The 21036-nt window shown below is 38.0% G+C and overlaps 1 protein-coding gene across 2 annotated transcripts; it reads right to left on the bottom strand.

Annotated features, from left to right (window-relative positions):
• Nucleotides 1-148: 148 nt before the first annotated feature.
• On the bottom strand, nucleotides 149-18908 carry LOC131344178 (ferroxidase HEPHL1-like). Of its 2 annotated transcripts, XM_058376252.1 has the most exons (20): nucleotides 18381-18907; nucleotides 17584-17828; nucleotides 17284-17496; nucleotides 16851-17012; nucleotides 16361-16615; nucleotides 15718-15883; nucleotides 14621-14760; nucleotides 14096-14227; nucleotides 10310-10515; nucleotides 9906-10059; nucleotides 9576-9785; nucleotides 8469-8688; nucleotides 8064-8203; nucleotides 7509-7631; nucleotides 7316-7416; nucleotides 4288-4507; nucleotides 3582-3721; nucleotides 3344-3497; nucleotides 3023-3055; nucleotides 149-2761 (listed from the first exon to the last, which is right to left on the bottom strand). In XM_058376252.1, exons 1-20 carry the CDS (start codon nucleotides 18536-18538, stop codon nucleotides 2697-2699), a joined length of 3237 nt encoding a protein of 1078 aa, XP_058232235.1. In that variant the 5' UTR covers nucleotides 18539-18907; the 3' UTR covers nucleotides 149-2696. The 2 variants fall into 2 exon arrangements, with proteins under 2 accessions (XP_058232235.1, XP_058232236.1); XM_058376253.1 differs by lacking the exons at nucleotides 16361-16615; nucleotides 16851-17012 and having other exon boundaries at nucleotides 18381-18908.
• Between the last annotated feature and the right edge of the window lie 2128 nt (nucleotides 18909-21036).

Here is a 21036-nt window from a genome sequence, read left to right as displayed (position 1 = left end):
CGTGTGTATTTCCAACCTTGAAATCTGAAGTTTAATCTTGATGGGAATACAGACATGTCAGTAAATTAAGCCTCAAGCTGAAAGAAAGCGCATGAGGAAGATTTGGAATTGTGAAGAAAAGAAAGGCTTTAAAAATATAGGCAAAGCATACAGAAAGCATACTTTATTGTCCCTTCAATGTCATGGTCATGGAAAATAAATTAATGTTTCTTCAAATACATTTACATTAATTTACACTGACTAACAGAAGAGTTTCTCTGAAGAGGAAGAGATTAAAGCACTGGCCATATAAAGATTATTCAGCATAATACTACAGACAGGAGTGGACAATAATCAAGAGTTTAAGATGTTTAACACACACACGTCTAGAAAACCATCCCTCAGTCTCTTAACTGTACCACTGGCAAGACAGATGAGTCTAATCTAGTATCAACATTGCTGTTTAGATAGACACTGATCAGGCATAACATTATGACCACCTGCCTAATATTGCCTAGGTCCCTCATCTATGTATGGACTCCACTAGTTCCGTGAAGGTGTGCTGTGGTATCTGGCACCAAGATGTTATGCAGCAGATCCTTTAAGTCCTGTAAGATTAATTACAGGACTTAAATGATATTTTTGATAGATACTGACCACTGCAGACTGGGAACACCCCACAAGAGCTGCAGTTTTGGAGATGCTCTGATCCAGTCGATTACCCATCACAATATGGTCCTTCGTCAAACTCGCTCAAATCCTTACGCTTGTCCATTTTTCCTGCTTCTAACACATCAACTTTGAGGACAAAATGTTCACTTGCTGCCTAATATATCCCACCCACTAACAGGTGACATGATGAGGAGATCGTCAGTGTTATTCACTTCACCTGCTCATAATGTTATGCCTGATCGGTGTATGAAGCACATGTAATATATTTAACCATTTCTAGTTACATTTTCTACACACGACTGAGGACTTTGTGCTTTCTGGTTTCTCTTATTGACTTCAAGGAAGAGGCGAGTGAAGGATGACTCCTGTTAATCTGTCCTGTAGTGTTGAATGTAACTATGAATGGTAAAAAGTTCATTAATTAATAAAAGAAAATCATGGTATAAACAGGAATATGCTGCAGCAAGTTTAAATCTGTCCATGTTCAATGAGCTCTATATTTTGTGTCTCTGAGCTCTGTGCAGAATTATTTACATCCCATTGCCCTATAGGGGGGGTGATACAATCATGATTAGGGATGATTGCAGGTTGAAGCCTAGAGAGAAAAAAATATTGTCCAGTCTGCTTTTTGAAAATAACATGTTTGAAAGAAAGATGAAGTAAATTCAATTTTCTGTGATCTGAAACAAAACCCCACCCATGCTCAGATTCCCTTTTGAGAATAAAACCAGGTCCAACCCTATAACCCTGAACCCTTAAATAATGGGACAGGACTGCCATTTATAATATTGACAAAGAAATTAAATTTACTCAAACACAGCACTTGATGATTTAAATAACTTTGAAAAAAAATCCCTGACTTGCAATAAATCAAAAGCATATGAAAAATGATAAATTACCCTCGAAAATATTTTAGATTATAAGATGTTCTTGCTTGTGCTTTGTTTTCCATTTTTTGTTCAACCTCCAAAAACATCACCACAGGTGGACCGGTTATGCTGAACTGCTTCTTTGTGACTTGTTTAGTACAATATATTGCCAAAAGTTTTGGGACATCTGCCTTTACATGCACATGAACTTTAATGAAATCTTATTCTTAATCCATAGAGTTTAATATGGAGTTGGCCCGCCCTTTGCACCTATAAAAGCTTCAGCTCTTCTGGGAAGACTTTCCACAAGGTTTAGGAGTGTGTTTATGGGTATTTTTGACCATTCCTCTCTAGAAGTGCAGTTGTGAGGTCAGGCACTGGTGTTGGAAGAGAAGACCTGCCTCGCAGTCTCAGATCTAATTCATCCCAAAGGTGTTCTATCAGGTTGTGGTCAGGACTATGTGCAGGCCAGTCAAGTTCCTCCAAACCAAACTCGCTCATCCATGTCTTTATGGACCTTGCTTTGTGCACTTGTGTGCAGTCATGATGGAGCAGGAAGCGGTCATCCCCAAACTGTTCCCACAAAGTTGGTAGCATGGAATTGTCCAAAATCTCTTGGTATGCTGAAGGTTTGCTACATAGAAGCAGTCTGCATGCCTATCTACTTGATTTTAAACACCTGTGGCCATGGAAGTGATTGGAACATCCGAATTCAATGATTTGGAGGAGTGTTCCAAAACTTAACAATATAGTGTATACAAATATAGGGATAAATATTGGGGAAAAAAACTAGATCTGGAAGAGCAAATAATGGATATAAATTGCATGAACTTAATGGGAAAAATATGAGTAGTGTGATTGTAGAGATTCGGGAAATATTTTTGAAACCTGTTGAAAATTTGAGAAAGGCACATGAAGGCCCAGGCAGCCAAGTGTGAAACATTCCAATACAGTACTTACATTGTTCATGTTTCAGTCAGTGCATAATTCACTAATCACTTAAACACTATTTCTACAGTACATAATATCGTACAGAACTAGTCTCAGCTATACAGTAAAAAAAAAAAAAGCCTAACATAAAAATGCAGTGTTACTTTAACCCCACAGCTTCCACACTTAATAAATAGGACTTCCCAATGAGTAGTGAAGTGAAAACAATCCATCATCTCTGCTGAGTTATTGAAGCCAGTAGGTGAGCAGAATGGCTAAACCACTGCAGAACCACTGCAGAAACACGATGCCTGAAAAAGATGAAAATCTCTTGGTGGATCTCAAGCAAAATGATGGCCCAGTCATGTAAACTTTGATATTTTAATGTAATGCACAATCAGATATAAAGGTACCAAATCATGACTGAGGATTTTTTGAACCACTTATGTGTTTCCAAGTGGATAAGCAAACTAGGAAGTGGCAATGTAAAAATATATCCTTGATGGCGTGACGTCAGCAACAAGTGTAGTTTGGTACCTTTATTTCTGGTAATGTTTACAGTGGAACCTTACCATTATTCCAGGCTTTGGAAGATTGAGCTCGAGCTTTGGGGTAGAAAAAAATTGATTACAACATAGTCATGAAGTTACTTTTCAGTTCTTTTCAGTCTCCTAGAATCAAGAAATATCTAAATTCTTGCCTTAATGATTCTGTTTGTAATTCATCTCCAGTTTGACTCACAAACAAGTCTAATATTCTATATTTTATTCCAGACAATATATCTGTTGCAGATTCAATTTATGTTAGTATATGAAAGCATGGTACGGTCTAGAAAGGAACAGTACCAACATATGCAATCCTAAATCTAACCTTAAAATAATTCTGATTCTAACCTTCGATGGTGAAGGTCGTCTCCATGCCAGAGTCGATGTGGTCCGACACGTGGCAGTGGAGAAGCCACGTTCCTGGAGTTTCTGCCCGTAGTTGAACAGTTTTAAAGGTTCCAGGGAACAAGGCGTACACGTCAGCTCTATGAGAGTAATCCGTCTGAAAAAGGGATATAGTAAATAAATTAGACAGTGTTATTGTCTGTGTACATTGTCTACGTGATTGAATACTGTAGATGTGTACCTTGTATATGAAGCTCTGATGATGAAAGTGTACTGTGTGCACATCTTCCTCACTCCCCAGTCCCATTAAATACCACTCGGTCCAATCACCCTGGTGCATCTTTAAGCCATGCAGGTTAGCATACAGCCTTCCATTAATACCTGATTACAACATGGGGAAAGTGCTACAGTGAAAAATACAGGAGTGATTCATTCATCCATCCATCCATCCATCCATCCATCCACCCATCCACCCATCCACCCATTCATCCATCCATCCATTCATGCATACATCCATCTTCTGAACTGCTTATCCTACATGGAAAACTTGGAGTACAAGGTAGAGGACACCCTGGTTGAGGTGTCAACCCATCCCAGGACTAGGGTTAGGGTTAGAGATGCCAATCAGCTTACAATGCATGTCTTTAAAGTACACAAAGAAACCCCAGAAGCACAGTGAGAACATGCACATGAACTCCATACACACAGGGTGGAGTGATTAATAATGTTCCACAGATCTGTATTGGTGGAAATCACACTGATAAAGCACTGATAAATGTGTCCTAAAATATTCATTTAAAAAAAAACGCATTAAATTACATATACTAATTTTGTCCAATCAGAAACAAAAGTGTAGTTTTGTTCCGCAGTAGAGAGTGAAGTTTATTTGTTAAGCACAGCTCCTTATAATACTCATTGTGTTTATAACTGTTGATATAACTGCTTACCATGCATCTGGTTACTCTCCATAAACCTGCCTTCAGTTGTGTCGTTAAATTTTTTGTCCATGTAAGTGTCTATATTCTCGTCCAGATACCACGATTCGTTCTCATCAAACATCATGAAGAGCAGAGCAAATTCTTTTTTCACATCTTTTCGCTGTCTTTTACTGTTCAGAGTCCCCTTACGACACACTACTAATGGCCCGACCAAGCCGCTCGCCAAATCCTGCAGCCAAAAACAGACGTACAATAAAAAGATTAGACAATGTATAGCAGTGTAAATGATTTCATGTGAAAAGTAGGAGGAGAAATCACTTCCTGTGCAACCTCTGTAGGGCCCAAGTATCACCTCATGCTACCAGTAGTGACACTGACCCTAGCCAAATGCAAAACTAGTGATAAACAGTCAGAAAAGATGAGTAGGGGAAAAAAATGTCAGTGGCTTCCACCTGTAAAACCATTCCTGTTTTGGGGGTCGTCTCATTGTTGACCATCTAGTGCACCTGTTGTTTTCATTAGCACCAAAGCAGCTGAAACTGATTAACAACCCTGTCTACTACTTAACTGACCAGATCAATATTCCAGGAGTTTAATTGACTTGATGCTATACTATATATATAGTGCCTTGCAAAAGTATTCACCCCCCTTGGCATTTTTCATTCAGTTTTGTTACATTATAACCTGTAATTTAAATGTTTTTTTAATCTGAATTTTATGTGATGGATCTGCACAAAATAGTCTAAGTTGGTGAAGTGAAATGAGAAAATATATATAATTTTTTTTTTAATTAAAAATCTGAAAATTGGCATGTACATATGTATTCACCCCCTTTGCTATGAAGCCCCACAAAAGTTCTAGTGCAACCAATTACCTTCAGAAGTCACATAATTAGTGAAATGAAGTCCACCTGTGTGCAATCTAAGTGTCAAATGATCGGTCAGTATAAACACACCTTTTCTGAAAGGCCCCAGAGGCTGCAACGCCACTAAGCAAGAGGCATCACACCATGAAGACCAAGGAGCTCTCCAAAACAAGTTAGGGACAAAGTTGTTGAGAAGTACAAGTCAAGGTTAGGTTATAAAAAAATATCCAAATGTTTGATGATCCCCCGGAGCACCATTAAATCCATCATCTTCACATGGAAAGAACATGGTACCACAACAAACCTGCCAAGAGAGGGCCACCCACCAAAAGACCGGGCAAGGAGGGCATTAATCAGAGAGGCAGCACACAGACCAAAGTTAACCCTGAAGGAGCTGCAGAGTTCCACAGCAGAGACTGGTGTATCTGTGCATGGGATCACAAGAAGCCGTACACTCCATAGAGCTGGGCTTTATGGAAGAGTGGCCAGAAAAAAAGCCATTACTTAGTGTTAAAAATAAGAAGGCACGTTTTGAGTTTGCCAAAAGACATGTGGGCGACTCCCCAAATGTATGGAGGAAGGTGCTCTGGTCAGATGAGACAAACATTGAACTTTTCGGCCACCAAGGAAAAGGCTATGTCTGGCGCAAACCCAACACATCCCATCACCCCAAGAACACCATCCCCACAGTGAAACATGGTGGTGGCAGCATCATGCTGTGGGGATGTTTTTCAGTAGCAGGGACTGGGAAACTGATCCGAGTCGAGGAAAAGATAGATGGTGCTAAATACAGTAATATTCTTGAGCAAAACCTGTTCCAGTCTGCCTGTGATTTGAGACTGGGACGGAGGTTCACCTTCCAGCAGGACAATGACCCGAAGCATACTGCTAAAGCAACACTCGAGTGGTTTAAGGGGAAACATTTAAATGTGTTGGAATGGCCTAGTCAAAGCCCAGACCTCAATCCAATTGAGATCAGACTTGAAGATTGCTGTTCACAATCGGAAACCATCCAACATGAAGGAGCTGGAGCAGTTTTGCCTTGAGGAATGGGCAAAAATCCCAGTGGCAAGATGTGGCAACCTCATAGAGACTTATCCAAAGCACCTTGCAGCTGTAATTGCCACAAAAGGTGGCTCTACATGCTGAAGTTTTCTGTTATTTTGTCGTATTTGTTGTTAGCTTCACAATAAAAAATAATCACATCTTCGAAGTTGTAGGCATGTTCTGTAAATGAAATGATGCAAACCTACAAAGAATCCATTTTATTTCCAGGTTGTGAGGCAACAAAACATGAAAAATGCCAAGGGGGGTGAATACTTTTGCAAGGCACTGTATATGTGCTACTAAGCCAATTGTTCTGTGCTCTCTGTTCTGAGTGTCATTACTTTGTTTTTTGCTGCCATACTTTGACCACTGCCCATTTCTCGGACCTGTTCATTGCCTGACGTTTTTAACAAACAGCAGTAACAATCGACCAGGTCAGCTCTAGCAATGAAGAACATTGAAGAACTGGCTGGTTGGTGTCCTATTACAGAGACCATTCAGCTCTTTAAATGAACCTATTCTCCTGTCATTGTTTATCTGTGGAGAATGAATTGCAGTATGCTTTATTCTATGGATAGTAGAGGGCGTGGCTCAGAGAGCTGATTCAAATCGTTAGGTGTGCATGAATACTATTTACCATGAATACTTATAAAATATATTTTTTCTGTGTCTCATGTACAGAAAAAAAAAGGTTCACAAGGAAATGTAAGGGCCAGCCTTGTTTTTATAACATCATCACCGGGTAAAATTCTGTAGTGTAGTTATAGCTTTTACCACTTAAGGAAAAATAATACCTTGTACTGTCATCATAATAACAAAACATTTACTGAACTATTAGCGCGAAGCTTTTACGTTCCAATATTATTCACACATACAGTACAGCAATTTTATAACACAATATGAACAAAAAGTCTAGATCTGAGTATGCAAATCTACTATAAATATTAATCATAAAGCTTGTCATCCTAGTCATATGTAGCACATTGGATAACATTTTCTGTATTTTGAGATGCTATATCTTAATAAATGCTATGTGCTAAATAAAATGTTCTAAATTCTCTGTGAGAACCCTTTGTGGAAATTTGATTTTTTTCCCCCAAAGTGTGTTGAATTTAATCGTTTTACCTTCAGAAAGTTCACTGATGAGTAATAAGGATAGATTGTGCAGTTTGACTCAGTGGGTCCAGGACCGGAAGTGATAATCCAGTTATACCTTGCTATGTTACCTAACACACACACAAATAGAAGTATATTTTTCATCACATTGCCCATACATACAGGCACGAGGAGATTATCAGAGTAGCAGTTGTTTATGTACCTGGAGTAACAGGCTGAGCCTTACTGCTCTTCACACCTTGAGCGTGAAGTGAATACATTCTACTGGCTTTGTTCTTGAACACAATCTGGACCTTCTCACCGACTTCAACCCTGAGAATGGGACCTGTCCACAGAAGAATGTATAATTTTAGGATTTGTCAAGAGGCTAGAAATGACATGTATTATATCATATAGTAAGCAATAAGACCTTTTGCAGCCTATGAATCATTTAACTTATCCTTTGGTTCAGATCTATATCCAGTTATTCAGAAATAAGGCTCATTATTGAATTACTTTTGGCTATTTATTGGAGACATAGATCTTTTTCTTTTTCCTCAGCTTCCTTAAAACTTAAATGGTCATTAGACTCAGATTATTGTTGTTTAGTTAAAGACTCAAGTACACCAACCTAAACATAGCAACACAATAATAAATACTGTATAATAACATGCAGAATGGTGGGCTGTAATTAGCATTATAATGGAATAAAGTATAAACATAAATCACAGATTGTCTAGTTATTCAAAACTTCATTGGAATGTAGTAGGTATTTTACCCAGAATGCCTAAATGCTCTTCATTAGAACCCCTGTCTTCCTGTTTTGTGAAGGTCTCATCTGTGTACTTGCGGTACACCACCTTTTTGTATATAGGCCCAATCAAATTCTCAGATTTATTTAGGTAGAGACTTCCAGGGCTGGGAGACAAAACAAGAAAAAGAAATTTAAAAAATTTAAAAACTGTAAAGTAGGTATTAACATATTAGTAATCTTTTTTAATGGACAGTAAAAAAGGATAAGTTTGTAGTAATGGACAAGTTAAAGTGCAAAACTGACCAGAGTTAGGATTACACCACAGTCAAAACAAAATGTTAAACCACAGAATTCTTCTTTTATATTTGGGCACAGGACTTCTTGTATTTCCTGTGTTCAAGTATTTCAACATGAGTGACCAGCAATTACCTTTTGCTGAGAGTCGTGTTAAATTTTTCCAACTCCCATGTCCGGGTTGGGGCATAATTCCAGTCCACTTCTTCAGCAGCTATATAGAAATACACGTCAGGCTTAAAGGTTGTAGTCTCTGAGCCAGGGATCTGACTCGGTGTGCAGAGTTTGACGTCGTAGAACTGCCGCATACCACCTTGGTAGTGATGAGGTATAAGACAGTTCAGCTCAAAAAGTCCTGAAGCAAAGAGGAAATGTCATTCCTTTAACAGTGGACAATTATTGACACATATAATTAACAACTATATTCTACTATATTATTCTACTATATTAGTAATGGTGGTTAAAGTTGATTTCAAAACCCCTTCTTTATTACTTTGGACTGATTTGAGTAAGTTGGCTTTTAAATGGCTAGCTGCATAGCTGCTTTATAGGTCTGATGGCAGTGGCAAGCAAAATCAGCTTATTTTATCCCCAAAACATAACATGGGTTTTGGGACAAAAAACAAACAAAACAAAAGCAAACAAAAACAAACAGAAAAAAAACCCCAAAACAAAATGAAACAAAACAAAACAAAACAAAAAACAACAAAACAACAAAAAAAACAAAATGAAACAAAACAAAAAACAAACTGAAACAAAACGAAACAAAACAAAAAACAAAAAATGAAAACAAAAAAAAAAAACAAATCAAATTAAATCAAATCAAAACAAAAAACGAAACAAATCAAATCGAAACAAAACAAAAAAACAAAACAAAACAAAAAACAAAATGAAACAAAACAAAAAACATACATAGTTAAAAAATTCTAGAAACTAGATTTTTAGTGCAAATAAAATCGAATTACACTGCTATATCCCCACTATAAACACAGATACAAGAACAATAAAACAAAGAAAATATATTATGCTGTAAAAATGTCACATAAAACCCTCCATTCTTCTTCATACAGTAGTTTAACTCCATGCATTGTCTGGAGTACATGCAGTGGATATATGTACAATCCACACATCATCATCACAAAACCACCAACCAGTATGTGTTTTCTTATTGACACTTAATATTTATGATTCATTTCATTCTGGTGTTATGGCATTTTGAACTGTACATTCATATTCTGTTACCATCATTGTCAGGTATCATGGAGATGGTGACACTGGAGTGAGGGAAGAGACTGAGTGTGTCATGTGTAGTGTTATCCAGCTTAAACGTGTTGCCCTGGAAGTAAATGGCAAAGAGATCCACTGAGCCCTGGCCCAACAAGTGCCACACAACATGGTCGCCATGACACAAATAAAGATCAGGAAGGTTTCCATACATGAAGCCATTCACCGCTGTGAGGGAGGGAACACACACACACACAGTTCACTGAAATGAAAAGCTTGCTGTAAAATACCTGTATATTCATCTACAAGGTGTAATTAATCAGGTGCAGTTGTTGTGTTAGTGCTTACAGTGCATTTTATTGCTCTCCTGAAACAGAGCGTCATGAGTCATTGACTCATCACTACCAAATGTGTCAATATTCTTTTGCAGATACCAGCTTTTATTCTCATCCATCACAGTGAAGAGAAGGAAAAACTCTTTTAGCACCTCTGAACCTATATCCTACACACACACACACAAACCCTTGTCATAAATAGATGGACAACTTTCATCAATAAAAAAGTGATTCTGCTCTTTATATATATAAATATACATAAAGAGATATATAACCATCAAAATATAAAACTCTTTTTTATCATCCGTTCCCAGAAACCCAGGTGAACTTCCTAGCTCTTTACTAGTGTTTCACTAAAGCAGCTTTTTGACATTTTCTGGTCTGGAGAAGCTAACTTTATGTGTATGGTGAGAATACCTGTCGTCCACTCTCATCCAGAGCTCCTTTCTTGCACACCTTTAAAGGTCCCACCAAACCAGAGTTGGTGTCACGGACCGGATTTGTAGCGGAGTAATACAAATACGACAGGCAGGGTGGGTCACTGTCCGAGGGGCCTTCTGTCACCCGCCATTGATATTTAAATTTCTGACCTGGTGCCACACTGGCCCCTGCTTTCTGAAAACCTGAGGAGGACAAAGTTGTGTTTGTGTGAGTAACAGTAAGTCATACAATACCTTCTTCAAATCAAGCGAGGTGTCGCAGTTATTCATGATAATAAGCTAAGCGCCACACAAAAACCCAGACATCAGTTCAACACATTCGAAGTTCTTTATACTAACCTAACGTATGCAAGTACTAATAATAAGTTCACAGAGTCAATTCCACTAATTGTTATTTACAGACCCCCAGGACCATACTCTGAATTCTTTAGTGAATTTGGAGATTTTACTTCAAACCTTGTTGTTTCTTTAGACAAAGCACTAATAGGAAGAGACTTCAACATACATTTTGATAAGCCAGAAGACCCTCTGAGAACAGCAGTTGTGTCCATCTTAGATTCATTAGGTGTTAATCAAAATGTAATAGGACCCACTCATAATGGAGGTCACACTCTGGATCTCATTTTTACATTCGGATTAAATATAGAAAACATAGTCACCCTTCCACAGTCGGAAGATATCTCAGATCATTATCTAGTTTCATTTAGAATGCGTCTTAGTCATGAGATGCGCAACTTGCCACATTACCGTATGAAGAGTATATTTACGTCTGCTACTGCAGAGAGATTTACCAATAGTCTCCCAGAATTATCACACATGATTGGTTCACCATCTGACCCTACAGAACTTGACCAGGCGACTGATTACTTGGAGTCATTATTTCGGAACACCCTACAAACTGTAGCTCCACTTAAAAGGAAAAAAATTAAAGACAAGAAACTAGCACCCTGGTACAATGACTACACACAAGCTTTAAAACAATCAGCTAGGAAACTAGAGCGTAAATGGCGTCAAACTAAATTAGCAGTATTCCAGATTGCGTGGAAAGAAAGCCTTCTGAGATACAAAAATTCTCTTAGTGCTGCTAGATCAGCGTATCTCTCTGCCCTAATCGAAGATAACAAAAACAATCCAAAATTTTTATTTAGCACTGTAGCAAAACTAACTAGGAGTAAAACCACTGTAGAAAAGCGCACACCATCTGCATTTAGCAGCAATGACTTCATGAATTTTTTCAATGAAAAAATTGACAATATCAGGCAAAAAGTTCAGACTATTAATTTAAAACCCATATTATTTGATAGATAATCGTTTAGATAATATAGCTATTTCTGATCAGAGCTTAGAGTGCTTCACTCCACTTCAAGAGCCTGATCTAATTTCACTAATTTCTTCTTCAAAATAAGCTAGCAGTTATCAAACCCTTGATTAAAAAACCGGACCTCGAACCCCTGTCAGCTGTCTAACTATAGACCGATATCAAACCTGACCTTTATCTCCAAGATCCTAGAAAGACTGTAGCACAGCAGTTATGTTCAGACCTGCATAGAAATAACATTTATGAAATGTATCAGTCAGGATTTAGACCTCATCATAGCACAGAGACAGCACTGGTTAAAGTGGTAAATGACCTGTTACTGGCTTCTGATCAGGGTTGTGTCTCCCTACTGGTGTTACTCAATCTTAGTGCAGCTTTTGACACCATTGACCACGCTGTTCTACTTGATACACTAGAACATGTTGTTGGTGTTAAAGGAACAGCCCGCTCCTGGCTCAGGTCTTATTTGACTGACCGTTATCAGTTTGTAGATCTAGATGGTGACTTCTCCATGCATACCAAGGTTATGTTCAGTGTTCCACAAGGTTCTGTCTTAGGCCCACTGCTTTTCTCCCTATATACAGTATGTTACCCCTTGGTGCAATTATTCGTAATCATGGTATTAGCTTCCACTGTTATGCGGATGACACACAGCTATATGTGTCAGCTAAATCAGATGAGAGACACCAGCTTATTAAGATAGAAGAATGTGTAAAGGACATTAGACATTGGATGGCCACTTCCTCCTGCTTAATTTGGACAAGACAGAGGTGCTTGTACTAGGACCACAGGCAGTTAGAAGTGAGCTTTCTGATTACAGAGTAAAGGTGGATGGTCTTTTGGTTTCATCTTGTCCAGCAGTAAAAGATCTTGGTGTGATTATTGATTCTGGTCTTTCATTTGAAGCTCATGTAGATAATATCACTAGGGTAGCCTTCTTCCATCTTAGGAATATTGCTAAGATAAGAAATATGTTGTCGCTTCGTGATGCAGAAAAATTAGTTCATGCTTTTCTTACCTCTAGGTTGGATTATTGTAATGTCTTACTATCTGGATGTTCCAGTAGGAGCATACACAAGCTCCAGTTAGTCCAGAATGCAGCAGCTAGAGTCCTAACTAGAACCAGAAGAGTGATGAACACATCACTCCTATTTTAGCCACATTGCACTGGCTCCCAGTCAAATTTCGCATTGATTATAAAATACTGTTACTAACCTATAAAGCACTAAATGGTCTCGCACCACAGTACCTGAGCGATCTTTTAGTCTTTTATGATCCGCCACGCCTACTCCAATCAAAGGGTGCAGGTTACTTGGTAGTACCTCAAGTAGCAAAGGCTACAGCAGGGGGCAGAGCTTTCTCTTTCAAAGCCCCAAAGTTATGGAACAGCCTTCCAATTAGTGTTCGGGATTCAGACACAGTCTCAATGTTTAAGTCTAGGCTGAAGACACATTTGTTTAGTCAAGCTTTTAATGTATAGTTTTCTTAGGTAAAGGAGCAGATCTGGAAGGTTCATGGTCATAGAGTGTTTGGTGTACTGGGATGTGTTGGATGCTGTCATCTTACCACCCTCGCAAGTCGCTCAGGTTTGCTGACCATGAAGTGGTTGGATGCTTTATGTCCCGGGAAGCCTTCATGTCTGTGACCTTCTGGCTCTCCCTTTTAGTTATGCTGTCATAGCTAGTCTTGCCGGAGTCCTGGCCTGCACTTTACACATAATTCTCCACTGTCTTTAAGCATCACATGATCAGAAACTTAATATCGTTCTCTTTCTCTCTCTACCTTCTCTGTCGAGCTATACACCCCACTCCTGAGCTCCCAGTGTTTGCCAGTTTCCAGTGCGACCGCTGCCCTACCCCTGGTCGGAGTCTCGCCGCTTGATGGTGCCCACTGATGCTGTGGATGGATCTGTGTGGACCAGGAGACAGCCATGGACAGAGCCACTTGGGGACTTTCACACCATCACAGATATGCCATTTCATCTGTCAGCCCGTGAGAGCAAAGAAGTAGTGTTTATAATGACCTTAGAAACTACAATGACCTAATAGTTCCTCATGGGTCATTGATTGCTGTTGTAGAAAGGACATTAATCAGCTACAGTTACATTATTTTCTGTTTAGTGTCACCCAAATGAGGATGGGTTCCCTTCTGAGCCTGGTTCCTCTCAAGGTTTCTTCCTTTCCATCCCAGGGAGTTTTTCCTTGCCACCGTTGCCACAGGCTTGCTCATTAAGGATAAAATAGTCTAATTATAGAATTTAATAACTTATTCTTATTTCTAGTTAATTAGTTATTTTTTATTTTTTATTATTATTTTTCATTTTCCCTTCCCCTTTCTCTGTTTTCTTCTTTTGTAAAGCTGCTTTGAGACAATGTTCATTGTAAAAGGCGCTATACAAAATAAATTGAATTGAATTGAATTGAAGTAAGGCTTTGTATGTATTACCATCCTGATATATCACTCCTTCGTAACTTTTGTCATACGACACGCCATGAGGTTGTATGCCGAAGTTACGACTCGCTTTATTTAGAAATGTCACCTCAATGACATCACCAGCTTCTCCCCAGATCGCAGGACCTGCAAGAAAACACAACACAACACAGCTGATGTGTGTTATATTGACTACTGCTGAAAACACAAGCATCTTGTTACATTTCAAGACAAAAATAAATCCACTTAAACCACTGAGTCACACCAAAACAGGCGGTTTGTTTAGAATGATAATATTCTAACAAAACAGAAGCAAAGAAAAGGGTTATGTTCATTTCAGATCTAAAATGATTTCACTTACACCTGTTTATTTTCTAAAATATTAGACTCTTCAGTTATCACTTCAAAACTGAATACTTGGGATATACATGACTCAGACACACAGAATAACAAATACTTCCTGTACACTTTAGTGACTCTACACTGTACAGCCGAGACTCACACACACATAAATATATAAATGATATTCTTTCTATTTACCCAGAATGCCTAGGTGATCTTCGGAACCACTTTGATTGATCCTGGAAGTGAATGTGTCATCACGGTACCCAGTGTATCTGACCTTCCAGTACTTTCCTCCAAGCTTTCCATCATCAGTACTAAAAAATTCTTTAGAGTCACTGCAAAAAGAAGAGCAATAATCTGCACATAAACAGGTTTGCTCAAGCTAGGTGGCATTCAGTGATCACTTCAATGCTGACCTGCCAGTAACAAGCAATTTTGCACTAAATGTAAAGGAATAGGTTCCTGCACTAGAAACTAGCACATTATTATTATTATTATTATTATTATTATTATTATTATTATTATTATTATTATTATTATATTACGGTTAGGATTACATGCAATATTTTTTATTATTTTACAATAATTAATTCAATCTATCCTCAGGTCACGGGGGAGCCTGTGCCTATCTCAGGTGTCATCGGGCATCAAAGCAGAATACACCCTGGATGGAGTGCCAACCCATCGCAGGGCACACACACACACACTCATTCACTCACACACTACGTCCAATTTAGAGACTTCAATCAGTCTAGAAGCATGTCTTTGGACTGTGGGAGGAAACCGGAGCACCCGGAGGAAACCCACCAAGCACAGGGAGAACATGCAAACTCCACACACACTGTGAGCGGGAGCAAAACTCGAACCCAGGACGCTGGAGGTGTGACCCATAATGAAAAATATTATTTTTTATTTTATTAATAAATAGTAGTATTTTTAAACAATTTTAAATATATTATTTACTAATATTGTCATTAATATTTTATATAATATAATTATAAATATTAATGTAATATATCAAGAATATATTTATTATATATCACTGTAGTTCCACTCCATCTAATGCACCCTGAACTGCATCTAGCTGCTATTACTACCTCGACCTGTAATATAGCATACAGCTGATCATGCCATTTCTAATTATTTGCATCTTAGGTACAATATTTGCAGATGATATAGATGCCAAATAAAATGGTTCTGATGTATTACAGTATATATGTGTACATATATTTTCAGTGTTTCAGTATAAGATTGTGTATATTGAATATGTTTTTTTTTGTATGTACAGGCACCTGTCTTCATCTAGTTGTGTACCAGTCAGTAGATTTTTCCCTGAGGGGGCATAATTCCAAAGGATCTCCTCTGCTGCGATGAAGTAACGCCTGACATGACCAGGTTGCAGAGTGGGTGCAGGATCACTTCCACATGAAGAGACCTCGAAAAGACCCTGCATACCCGCTGCTCATGAGACATGGACACAAGGAAAAAAACAGCCGATGAGTGTTGATATGCACAGATCAAACTAATCAGAATAACAAAAAATCTGTGGTTATGACAAACCAATAATGCATCAATAATCGATAAACCATGAGACTGTAAAGGGAGCTTAACCATCTTAACAACCCCCAACCTTCAACATTATGGGTCATTTATTAAGGGACATACAGTAAGCGCCCACTTTATTAAAAAAAACAACGCCTGATACAGATCAAGAGCTTTAGTTAAACTCAGGATTGGTTGAGAAATGTAATGTGTTGTCAATTTTATTGACCAGATTCATAGTGCTGGAAGGACTCTCTAGAACATGAGAATAATCTGTTGCTCTCTTATCATCAGAAACTACTGACAGGAACATGGTTAAAATGAATACTTGAATAATGAAAGTTTAGGGATTAGGAATATCGGCAGAAAAGAAAGAACAGAAACAGAGATTACCATGCTTGTCATTACCAACTTGGCACCCGAACAGCCACTTCCCGTTTGTCATGGGAACCATTTTTGCAGTGAAAGAAGTGGCAGGAAATATATTGAGCACATCAGTACGATGACCTTGGTTAAGCAGGGTATGGCCATAGAAGTGGACGGAGTGAAGCTCTATGTCATTTCCAATACCAAAAAGATGCCAAAACACTGGTTTGTTGAGACACACTTCCAGTTCTGGCAAATTGCCAAAAGCAAAACCATTTATTGCTGGGAGGGGGGAAGAGAAACAGCATCAAGGAAGTGAAATTTTAGAACTGACAGAGAAGCTATTTTAAGCCTTCTACACCGTGACATTCATGTAATACAATACACCCTGTGATCTGACCAAATAAGGATTCTATATTGAAACTAAAGGTGTAAAGACCCACCCAAAAACACTTAGTATAGTATAGGGTTACATTTGTTTGCCTTAGATGCCTGAAAAAAAAGGAAAACATCTTACAGTGCACCCGGTTTGAAGTGTGAAAGTCTTCATCCCCTGTCATATTTTCAGCTTCAGGGCAGTACTCTTTAATATTATCTTTAAGATACCAACTAAGATTTTCATCCACTGCACTGAACATCAAGAAAAACTCATGAGACGGGGCCGATTGGTTCAGAGCTCCTGAGAGTGAAAATACACAAATATATTCTAATGTACATGCTGCATAGGACATTATTATAAATACATAATCACTTCAAAATAAATATCAACATTGGATAATATTATCACAAACTTAGTTTAGCTCTCCAATAGCTCAAATTAATTACACATCATGCTTTTTATCATTCACGGTTAAATGTAATATGGAATGCCCACAAAACAGTTTAGTTTGTGTTTTCAATTATGCAATGCATCTCTGAATATGTCGATATTATGAAAGCAATAATATTACCCTTCTTGCAGATGAGCAGCACTCCAATGAGTCCTGCTGCTATATCTTTCGGTGAATTTACATGAGAGTGATACATCGATGTAAGACAGGTTGAGTCGGACTCTGTAGGAGCAAAATCTTCTGTCACCTTCCATGTGTATGTGTAGGTTTGTCCTGGAGCCACTGCGTCATCACTCTTATTCTTTCCAGACGTACCATCCGGATACCACGCACCTGGTAAACAGTCGGTCATGTCATATCATAATATGTTTATTTGAAATATTATATAATATATACAATATTGAATAAAACCCATCCTACCTTCAGAGGCCTTTTTGTAAAAGACTCCATGTGGATGTATTGAATAAGGTCGAGATGCAAAGTTCTTCAGATGCACTACAATATCATCGCCTACCTCCGCACGGATCACGGGTCCGAGGAACCCTAGCCATTGCGATTTAGGCTTCTCAGAGGTGAAAGTATTATCTGTGTACTGTTTATACACAGCTTTTTTGTACACAATACCGGTCTGCTTTGAACAATTGAACAGATATTTTTTGGCATGCCTTATAGAAGAAGAAAAAAAAAAAGAGATATTTTGAGAAAATATCTGGACAATATTGACAAACATTTTAGTGTTAGCTATCAAAAATAATTTATTTATATATCTAGCAGCCCAGTTTTTAACTAGCTAGCAATATAAGTTGTAAATAGCTATTGTTATTGTTTATCAATCGTCAAGTTAACACTCTTGACGTATATTATTTATTTATTCCTTTGGAATCGTGAATCTTTTGAAACGTAAAAAAAAAAAAAGGTAAGAAATGGTATGGCCCATTGTAGGGGTGCCTTAAAATGTAACTGGAAAATAAGTATCGTCTATTAAAAATGTTTTTAAATGTTTATTCACTTTATGATAGATTTGTTTAGTTTGGATTTACTTTAATATCATGCCAGTCAAATGTTTATTAAAGGCGTGAACACCCTCGCGGTGCGCAATACTGCAGTCCGCATACAAGCCATAATGTTATTATTAGGCCTAATAAATACTGTGCAACAAAGGCTGGTGTTATAGACTAATTCTCACTAATAAAACGATTAGATGATGTTTAACTTACTCATCGTTCATAATGGCATGGCCTGTGATTAGATTTCTTTCGCTGGGAGCATAATTCCAGTATTCCTCTCTGATGCCGATGTAATAGGTCCTAGTTTCAGATTTGCTCGGACCCAAGACAGTCAGAAGCACGTAGCAAAAAACCCAAGCTCTGGTCATCGTAGGGGAATCACCCTGTCTGTGGTGTGTCCGAGTTAAATGAGCACTGAACACGATCAGAAAAACAGCTTATCCGTACGATTTAGGAAGTGAAAACGAAAGTAAAAATGTCTTCCCTTATTAGGAATTTGTAAGGAACTCCTGGTAAATTCCTCCACATGAAACACTGCTGCATTAAAGGTTCCTGTTGCATTACTAATGTAAAGATTACTCCAATGTAGGTCTCAGTGTTATCTGTAAGCATTTACAAACCCACAATGTACATACAGATAAAGCACCGTAACCTGGGAAAAAAACAAAACAAAACATGAATGCTGTCTTGTGTACAGTCTTGTACTGTCTGTTGTAATGGCTACACTGAGACGAGCAGTAATCTGTGTGTGCGTTTCAACATGATAATGATAAACATCCACAATCCACCCACTCCACATGATGTTTTTGTATGCAAATTATGGGAGTAACTTCCTTTAAGAGGTAAAAGTGAGCGTGAGTCCCGGTTTGTGAACTCACGCTGACAGCTTACCCTGCCTTAGCAGAGAAATGTAAGGAGGATTTCAGTAACTTTCAGTAGCGTATTTAGCTTCACTGTTGATTGAGTTGCTTGTGACGGTAAGGAATGCAAAAATTTGAAGAGCTCAGGGGAATACCAGTACCTAAATGTTTCTGAAAGTTGTGGGGGATAATACTGTGTTAAAAGCTGACTTAGAGTCAAGCCAACACCTGAACAAAACAAAGCTTGGGTTTTAGTATCAAAGTCAGGTATCACACAGAGGTTCTTATATATCACAGATCCACGATACTGAAGAATAAAAAAATTATTATTAGCTACTACTAGTACTAGTGATTCAATAGCTACAGCACGAGGGAAAGCTTAAGCTTCTTCAATTTTGCTTAAATGAAATGTCTTCATTCACTTCAATGAAAACTCTACAGTTGCTTTCAGGAGGAAATGAAGTTTTGCTTGGTTGCTAAAGCAACTACAAAAAAACAGAAGTCATTGATAAATTTACCCCGAAGGAAGTTGTTCAGTGCTAAACATAATGCAGCTCTACTAAACCGTAAGGTCCATAAGTACTGACATAAATATGGAGCCAAATTATGTTAAAAATGGTGCTTTCTGTGATTGTATTGCTTAAATTGGCTTTTTAAAATCTATTCAGTGACATGTTTGAGGTGGTAGGGTTTTTTGTCATGATAGGTGGTTAACATTTCTCTCTTCTCTACAATGACATTTGCTTGTGAAAGCAGGAAGTTAGGGAAGTGGGTGGTGACCCATTTTACACTTGAAACACAATCTTATTCTTTGTTTGGTTTTGTGTTAAAACATTGAAGGCTGAATGAATATTTACTGATGCAAGAGTCATATGGCAGTGGATGACATCTCTGTGAAAATCCTGCATTGTGGAGCCTTTCAGGTTGTCAACTTTGTGTTCATAGATCAGATTAAAATTAAGAAAAGGCATCAGTTATCAGGTTTCCATGCTAACTACACTGACTGAAAACCCGACAGAGAACAATGACTTTACTTCTAAGCACTTACTTTCCTGTTTCATTTTTTGTCATAGGACAAATTAAATGAGGTCATTTTGGCCAAGTAAGAGTTAACATTATGCTCTTGCAGCTAGCTTTCTGTAAAAAGCATGAGAAAGATTTTCCTTACATTAGGATTACTAAGACTCTTGATAGTCCCATTTCACTAGGAATAAAATTTGTTTGTTTTGTTTGGCTACTAAATATCCAGCTAAAAGTCAACCACTGAACATTAGATTATAGGCAGCTAGTAAACATTTGATAAGACAATTTGAACTAAAAGTACTCAGTAAAGTAAATAATTTATATAGATTCTATAAATTGGGTAACATGGATGTATGTTCTGAGTAATTTTCCTTTCCCATAATCTTCAAGAAATACTGATGATGCAATTTCCCCGAATGATTTTAATCTAGCTAGAATGTTTTATCCCGAATTTTGCCACTGGAGTGTGGAGGAATGTCGATCGGTTTAGTTGGGTGCTCTTGCTGTTTACTGTACACAATTTTGACTGACTTCTCTCTCCACGCACACAGACACACGTCAAAATACCGCGAGAGTGTGCGACATATAGGACCCTTTTGAATATTATTCCATACCTAAGACGTACAAAAGCCTTAAATTAAATAAGCCTAAAGAGAGATCTAAGTAAAGCGCTTAGACATTACAGTCGGAACATCATGACTTTCTATTATTCAGCTATGCAGTATGACTTAGGTGAACAATGGGACAGAACATACTCCATCATTCGGCTAGTCTGTCAGTTAAAGAAGGAATTCTCAGTACTATAAATACTAGTGTAACTGACTGTTTTGCTCAAGTCTCGGAGATACTCTCTGATGATTCCACCCTCAAAGAAGTAGGATAGAAAAATCACCAAGAGCATGAAGTAGACAAGATACAAGCAGCAAGGCAGATGAGAGATAAGAGAACAATTTGAGAAGAGAAGAGAGGCTGTAAAAAAAATA

The sequence above is a fragment of the Hemibagrus wyckioides genome, linkage group LG23 (assembly GCF_019097595.1).
Source record: "Hemibagrus wyckioides isolate EC202008001 linkage group LG23, SWU_Hwy_1.0, whole genome shotgun sequence".
NCBI lineage: Eukaryota > Metazoa > Chordata > Actinopteri > Siluriformes > Bagridae > Hemibagrus > Hemibagrus wyckioides.
This window is presented reverse-complemented; position numbering and strand designations above follow the sequence as displayed.

Excerpts from the sequence above, each read along its gene's own strand:
- LOC131344178 (XM_058376252.1), bottom strand. The coding sequence starts at position 18,538 with ATGACCAGAGCTTGGGTTTTTTGCTACGTGCTTCTGACTGTCTTGGGT. Across the intron at positions 16,616-16,850 it reads CACTTCAAACCGGGTGCACT|CAATAAATGGTTTTGCTTTT; the intron begins GTAAGATGTTTT and ends CCCCCCTCCCAG. Across the intron at positions 2,762-3,022 it reads TTCCAAAGCCTGGAATAATG|GCATCGTGTTTCTGCAGTGG; the intron begins GTAAGGTTCCAC and ends CATCTTTTTCAG.